The 7,535-nt window shown below is 48.3% G+C and overlaps 1 protein-coding gene across 2 annotated transcripts in view; it reads left to right on the forward strand.

The window, feature by feature from the left end:
- SAP30BP (SAP30 binding protein) overlaps window positions 1-2,530 on the forward strand; it is a 30,294-nt gene extending 27,764 nt beyond the window's left edge. For both annotated transcript variants that reach the window (XM_088176481.1, XM_088176482.1), the window contains one exon: window positions 196-2,530. In XM_088176481.1, coding sequence (XP_088032607.1) covers window positions 196-377 — 182 coding nt within the window. In that variant the 3' untranslated portion in view covers window positions 378-2,530. The remainder of the gene's footprint in view (window positions 1-195) is intronic.
- The last annotated feature ends 5,005 nt before the right edge of the window (window positions 2,531-7,535 follow it).

Raw genomic sequence — 7,535 nt, forward strand, 5'->3', positions numbered from 1 at the left:
CTCCTGGTACCCCCAGAGAAAAGTTGCCTTTCCTCCTCACCATTTACTGCCAGTGAATCCTGAAATTAATGTGAGGGGAAGCTGTCTGGTCAAGCAGTGGGATATTAAGGGTTGACAAGAGAGGGTGTTCAGAAGGGATTGGTGACCTCTAAGGTAATGCTAATCCTTGTGTGCTTGGTTTAATCAAATTCACAGATGCCCAGAAGAGGAAGAGCAAGTGGGACTCTGCCATCCCTGTCACGACGATAGCTCAGCCCACCATCCTCACCACCACTGCAACACTGCCAGGTGTTGTCACAGTGACAACCAGTGCCAGTGGCTCCAAAACCACAGTGATCTCAGCTGTGGGCACCATTGTGAAAAAGGCCAAGCAGTGACTGCTGTGCTGGGCCTGGAATCTTGGACTTGTTTGTCACTGAAGCCATTGTCCTTGGAAGGGAGGGGTAGCTTTCTCCTTTGGTAAAAGATGACAGGATTCTTTGAAGCAGCCCACAGTTCCCCTTTGGAAGGCTGGGGGCAGGAGCAGGATGCCAGCTGTGTGCCCACAGGAATGGACCTCTGCCCACCATGCCTCTGCCTTTGCTTGCTGGGAGAAGAACCAGGCTGCCTGTGTTGTGCTGGAGGAAGGCGGTGTCTGGAGTCAGCTTGTAAAAGTTTGCTTATTAATTACTGCATTGGGGTCTTACCTACTTGCAAGTTTGGTTTAGGGGGAAAAAAGAAAATAAATTAAAAGGGCAAGCAGTGATGGACTGTCAGTGTTAGCCTGTGTGTACCAGGTGGTGCTCCAGGACTGCCTGCAGCCTGTGCAGGTGCCTCCCTCCAGGGTGAGCTCAGTTCTGAGGGAGTTGAAGCAGAGACAACCACTCAGTGTCCACGTCCAGATGTGTAGCAGAGACTTGAAGCAAACTACATCAGTGAGTGTAGGCTCACTCCTTGTTCTAGCACTGACACCTGTACCCTGTGCTCTCTGTGTAGATCTTAGTGTGAAACTGTGGAACTCTTGTGGAAACTGTGCTGGAACATCCTGTTCCCATCTCACAGGGATGGAGATTTCTATGCAGAACCCTCAAGCTGTAGAGATTTGATTTGTGAACTCACTTGCAAAGACCTGTGCAGAAAACACTTCTATTGCCACGGACTGAGGTTGGACAGCAGATAAGCAGAGGAGAGTGTCTGATCCTTTTTGTGATGTTGTCCATCTTTGTTTTAGCTTGTGATGTTCTGTTAATGCACACATGGCAATTACTGCTTGCTCCACTGTCGTGAAAAAGTATTTTCAGTTGAAATTTTTGTTGTATAAAAATTGAAAAGTCTTTTAAAAAAACCCTGGTGTCATTGATGTGTCTGCATTTCTTCGGAGTTCAATTTCTACCCAGAGCCTCTTTGTCCTAGTGTATAAGCAGTGATAGCAGAGATGGTTCCAGATCAGCAAAAGTGTAAGTTTCTGATAATTCAGTGGTTTGGGGTTGCTTTTTCTTTTTTATTTTTTTTCTTTCAGTTTTTTATGTAGCTTGTGTCACTCCTGATCAAGACTTTGTATTTATGGAGACTTAAGGTGGAAATAACAGGTTGATACCCTGCCTGTTGATATCGTGGTTTAGATAATTTTAAAACATGTTAAAACACTTTGTCCTGGTGATCATTTGAACTTTTTAAAAAAAAAGCATCTGTGTATCCAGGAATGTTCATGGGAGCTAAACCAGAGGAGTGATGTGACTGTAGCATGGGAAGTTTGGGACATGGTGGAATTGCTCTTTTTAAAGCAACAAAATATCGAAAATCATGAGAATAGTTAGATGAAAACATCTCTGTTAATTTGCTTTGCCTTGGGCTGCTGGCTTGGCTCCTGCAAGCTTGTAAAGGTGCCTTAACTCCATCCCCATCCTGTGGAGTAACAGCCCTGGCACTGTCACTGGGGTAAGCACAAACGGGGAGAGCCTGATGCCACCACATTCATTAGTAAAATTAACATTTTACCAGTTAATCCCCTGACAGGGCAACTGCTGGAGTTCTTGGGGTTGAATCCCACTACAGAAGGTACTGAACATTGTTTAAATGTATGTTATTCCTATCACACATCCTGGAACCCCACTCCTTCCATGTGCCCTCTTCCTCCTCACTCTGCAGCATCCATAGTCATTCCAAACCTCTGGGTGGCTTTGTGGATTTTAGGATCAGAACTGAAAAGTCTTGGTTCAGCTCCTGCTTTGCTCTGGCAGTCACGGATGACACTGAGTGACACTGGCCAGCATCTGGAGTGATGGCAAAATGCTGATCACAGGGGTTTGATGCTGCTGTATGAGGGATGAGGAGAAATCTTGAGCTCTGCCATGAGACCCCTGGATCAGCAATTCCCAGACTCCTGCAGTAACAGCTTCTGCAAGAGCCCTGCAGGACCGGGCTGTGCTCTAGCAGTTCCCTCCTGAGCTCCCAGGAGTCAGTGTTTGCTGTCTGCAGTGGAGACAGCTTGAAACAGGCAGGGTTTGGAGTGAGGATGCCAACCCCTGTATAACAAACTCGCAGCCAATAACTCACTGCTCTTGTTTGTCTTGCATGTTGTATTGGAGGTAAAAGATGGAAACTGCAGTTCTGAGGGAAAAGCCTCTTTCCCAGCTCTGAAGATGGGATTGGACATGTTGGTGACTTGCACTGGGCTGTGGTCAGTCGGTGCCCCTGAGAAGCTGCAGGGAACATCAGGCACACAGGGGTGGTGTCCTGAGGGAAATGGATCCCTCCTGGCCCGGGAGCCATGGCCTGCAGCCCTCAGACAGGAGTTTGGACTGGTTTGCTTTGGAGCTCTGGCTGTGTGAGCCCTGCTGGCAGTGCCTGTGTGCTGAACAGCCCTGGAGGACTGCAGCTCAACCCCAGCTGCCCCAGTGTGCCCTGAGACAAACTCAGAGCTGACACAGAGAAAAAGTTCCTTATGCTGCTGGAACAGTAACTGCTCAGGCTGCACTTGTGACTCTAAAAGCTGTAGATACTCGTTCTTACCTCTCCTTCCAAAGCGATGCTAACCATGCCCAGGAGAGTAAAAACAGTCCCATTCTCATCATTCCTTAGTCCAAGAATTAATCTCTGCTCCTTGAACACCACAGGGCTTCTCTCTGCCCCTCTCCTTCCTGAGCAGCAGTGTCTCACAGCTCCAGGAGCTTTGTCTCAGCTGAAACTCCACGTTCAAGTCTGTGTCTCTGGAGAGCTGCAGTAGTGAAGTCATCCTTGGCAGAGCTGGTTCTGCTCTCCCTCTCCCTTCTGAAGTCTTTTCTTCCACCTCTATGCCTCGAGGTGTTGATTTTCTCTCCTATTTGCTTGTTATGCTTCAGAGATCTGCCCTCCTTTGATGCTGGTGTGGGAAGGGATTTTGTGTGTTCAGAGCTCTTTTATTTTCTGTCTCACTGGGTGCTGCTGGGCCCAGGGAGCAGGTGGGCAGGGCAGCCCTTGCCAGCCCCACCTCAAACCGTGGAATGGCAGCACCTGAAGCTATGTTTTAGTTGGATTGCTGCTGCACTGTCTGGTTTAGGGGAGTTATGCACTGAGATGAACAAAAAATGAAAGAAAGAGTCTTCTTGCCAGGGCTTTGGGCCATGCCAAGGCTTTGCTGATGACAGCTCCAGCAGTGAGGGGGGTGATGGCTGCAGCCAACACCTGCACAAGCTCCTTTCCAGCTCTTCTCCATTGCAGAGGAGAAGTTAGCTGCTGTGAAACCCCTCATACAGGTGGGCTTTGTAATGTGCCCAGAGAGTCATCAAAGGCTACGAGCTGCTCATTCCTGGGAAATGGTGTGAGCCTGGTAAAGCCCAGAGTTGGTACCTGCAGGGAATCACAGCATGGGTGAGGCTGGAAAGAGGCTGCAGTGGCCCAACCTCCCTGCTCAGAAGGGCTTTTCCTGGAGCACTTGGCAGGGTTGTGTCCCACAGTTCTGGAATATCTCCAAAGAGGGAGTGAGAAACGCAGATCTTCTCCCAGGGCTCCCCAGGACTGTCTAATGTGAAATGTTCAGATAAATAAATTGCTGTGGAGGCTCAAGACCCCCTGAAAGGACAACAAAGTTCCACCAAAGTCTCCCCTTCCCTTTGGGGGGAACGTTTACCTCAGGACATTCCTGCATGGCTTTTGCAGAGCAGTTTTCCACCTCTGAGCCTCCCCTGCACTGCTGTTCCTCCAACTGTTTATATTCCATTTCCTTCCTTTTGTTCTAAGCGAGAACCACGGACACCAATGACTTCCAATAGTTGGTCTTTGTTTATTTGAAGCTTGTCTTTGCCAGTAAAGCAGCAGAGCTCTGGGGTTTCACAAGGAAAGGTTTTGCCTTTCTGCAGAGAAGACATCAGTGTGTGCTCAGCCCCTGGCAGCTGGGTGAGGTGCTGATGTGTCCCTGCTGTCCTTGATAGGATTGTCCCAGGCTGAATTTGCATCCTGGATCCTTTATTGATGTTTTCTTTTTGTGCCCCACTTCCCTCTTGCTGTCCCAGAGGCAAATGTTCATCAGGGAGGTTCATGAGAGAGACTTTTCCTTTAGGAACATGTTCATGACAAGGAACATCCACTGGAAAACAGGGGGCACGTGTAGTTAATGCTGCCTTGGGGAAAAGGCTGGGGGAGAGAATATGGCAGGATTTCATCTGGCACTTTTTATTGCACATGGATCATTTAATGCAATAAATTATATGCACGTTAATGTACTTTAATAATACATTATTACACATTCCTTTTATTTAAGCCACATAGCAGGATATTGTCACTGCAATGTACAGTGCAGTGATGGGATTAAGTGTTTATTTTTCTTTCAGTAATGTGTGTTGTTACAGAATTTAAAAAGGGGATGAATGTGCTCCAGCAGCAGGATTTTGGCTGCAACTGCTCAGTAAAGACCAAGAAAAAGCCCCAGAGCTGTCTCCAGGCATGCTGTGGTGGCAGGACAGAAAGAAGAAAGGCTCTGTTGCAAGCTGGCGTGGCATTAAAAAAAAAGAAAATAATTAACCCTGAAATCACTTGTAATTATCAGTAATTGGCACTCGGACTGGTAGTCTCAGCAGAGAGAGCAATTTCGTGTGAGCTATAAAATTACTTGTTTTCCCTCCTAGGGCAAAAATTTCTAGGCCATGTTGCCACCACAGAAAATCACTAATTTATAAATGGGAGATTCACCACAGTTGTGGCTGTGAGCTGTGGTGGAACCATCTGCACTGAAATCTGCTGACCCTGCCTCTAAAGTCCCTGTCCTCTGTTCTTAAAAGCAGCAAATTTGTGTGCCAAAAGCCTGATCCAGCAGGCAGGAACAGCAAGGTATGGAACCAAGGCAAGAACTTGAGTTCACCAGCTGTTCTTCCCTGGTAGAAGTAATTTGGAGAAGTTGCCTGAAAGACAACTCATAAAACCACTTTGTTTTAAAGACAAGATGAAGTTAAAACCTTTTATATTCTCGTGAGTATTTACAGAAAATTTCTAATTCCTCTCTGCTTTTTTGCTCTAAAAATTTGGTGATGACATTTCCTTTATATTGGAAAAGTGCTTTTATCAGCCCTGCAAATGTAAAAGCAGCCCAGTTACAGCTCTGGAAAAACTCATTTTCCATGGGCTTGGGATCTCTTAGGTGCTGAGGGGACGTGTTTCAAAGAAAGGTGCAAAATTGGTGTTGAGCTCTTCTGGCAGCACCCAGAGGGTGCAACTGGGCTTTTCCTCACAGCTGGAAACACTGAAGGGAGCTGGTTCTGGTTCTTCCTCGCTGCTCAGGGAGGAAGGGGAGGCAGAGGAAGGTGTCAGGAAGCCCTGGGGCTATCAGGACCTGCAGGTGAGACCAGAGCTCCTTTACAGGAGGCAACACCAGCATTGTCCCTCTCAGTCAGAGGAAGGAGGACATCCAGGAAATCGGGACGCTGAGTATTGTGGTAGAGGGTGGGTGCTCATGAGCTTTTGGGGCTGGCTTTAGGATTCCTGTTAGGGATCTATCACTAAAATAACTGGGTTTTTATTACTATGCTTCTTGCTTGCAGCCTAAATTGGCTTTTTCAACTGCAGTGGCAGCGTTGCTTTCCTCAAAGAGGAAAATTGCAGCAGTGGGAGGTGGGGTGGGGCTGGCTGGGCTGGGTGCTGCTGGTGGACAGGGCCAGGTGAGGTGAGCAGACATGTCTGTGAGCACCAGCACAAGATCCCCTCCCATCTTGGGAACAGAAACTCAGTTTTAATTCATCTACAGCGTTCAACATCTGCTGCAGCTGTGGCTCCTGAGGCAAAGCAGAACCCTCTGCCTTCAGTCCCTCAATGGAAAGATCTGCTCTTCACCAGCAGCTCAAGCATCAGCACCTGGCACTCACAGCCTGGTCCTGCTCCTTTATTTTCTCTCATGTCCCAGCTCTCATATTGCAGTTGCTGTCTTGATGTGTTTTTTAAAAAACAACAACAGCAAATCTCCTTCATTTTCAGAACTTTTGTTTAAATCTAGGAAATCACATCTCCAAAAGGGCTGGAGCTGCCAAGTCATGTGTTGGGAAACTCGGAAATGCCAGATTTAAACTGCCTGGGCCATCTTCCCCTGCACCCCTGCCTGTTTCCCATTTGCTGCACTTTTTAATGGTACAAGCACATCCTCCTTTATCCTGGGGCTAAGGCAGTTTGCATATATTAACTTGAGCTTCTTAATTTCTTGTAGTGAAAGGAACCCTGCTCCTCACCTTTCAATGAATTCTGATGAGCAGCAACCTCTGTAATGCTACATTGACAGTGAGGAGGGCAAAACTGCCCTGCTCATAATTTTAATCTCCAAGTCAGTCAGGATATGTGCCATTTTTTCATCTGGCTGTTGCTATTGTTTGTGTTGAAGCTCAGGGGATGTAGTTTTCCTTGTGAGGATCTATCAGGGAGCTGAAATGCAGGCTTTGCCATTGCAAAGTGTGTGCTCTGCTCTGTGCAAAGTGTGAGTGGCTCTGAGCCGTGACCAACCCCAGACTCTAAAGCAAAAGGGTGTTGTGAGAAAAACAACCTCACCTGAACTCCAAACCCTCCCCTGCTGTTCCTCGGATTGGAGAAGGGGTTTTGGATGCAGCTCAGCAGAAGGACTGGAATCAGCTGTGGGATTGCCTGTTGCAGCCTTGGGCCATGGTGGGATGCAGGTATGGATGCTCAGGTATGGATGCTCAGGTATGGATGCTCATTCATGGTGCTGCAAGGGGTGCATTGACTCTCGAGGCAGATTTGCTGCGGGTGAGGAGTGCTCTGTCCTGGATAAAGGAGGGTGCAGATCCATCCCCTCTGCACGCAAAGCACCGAGGCTGAGCTCGGCATCTGAAACTGCTGAAATATCAGGAATTTTCCTGGGCTCTGAGGGTGACACCTCCCAATCGTGCCAGGGGGAAATTCGGAGAAGCCCCTGCCAGGGGAGGTCGGGGGTTCCCTCAGCTCTGCCCTGAGCAGGCAGGTGAAGCCGGGCAGCCCTTCCAGGCTCTCTCCCTTTTCCCGTGGGATGTGCTTGAGCAGAGGGAGGGTCCAGAGGGCTGTGCCCGCCCGGCCAGGTGTACAGGGAGCAATGAATGCCAGCCCTG

The sequence above is a fragment of the Sturnus vulgaris genome, chromosome 20 (assembly GCF_052056855.1).
Source record: "Sturnus vulgaris isolate bStuVul1 chromosome 20, bStuVul1.hap1, whole genome shotgun sequence".
Classification (NCBI taxonomy): Eukaryota; Metazoa; Chordata; class Aves; order Passeriformes; family Sturnidae; genus Sturnus; species Sturnus vulgaris.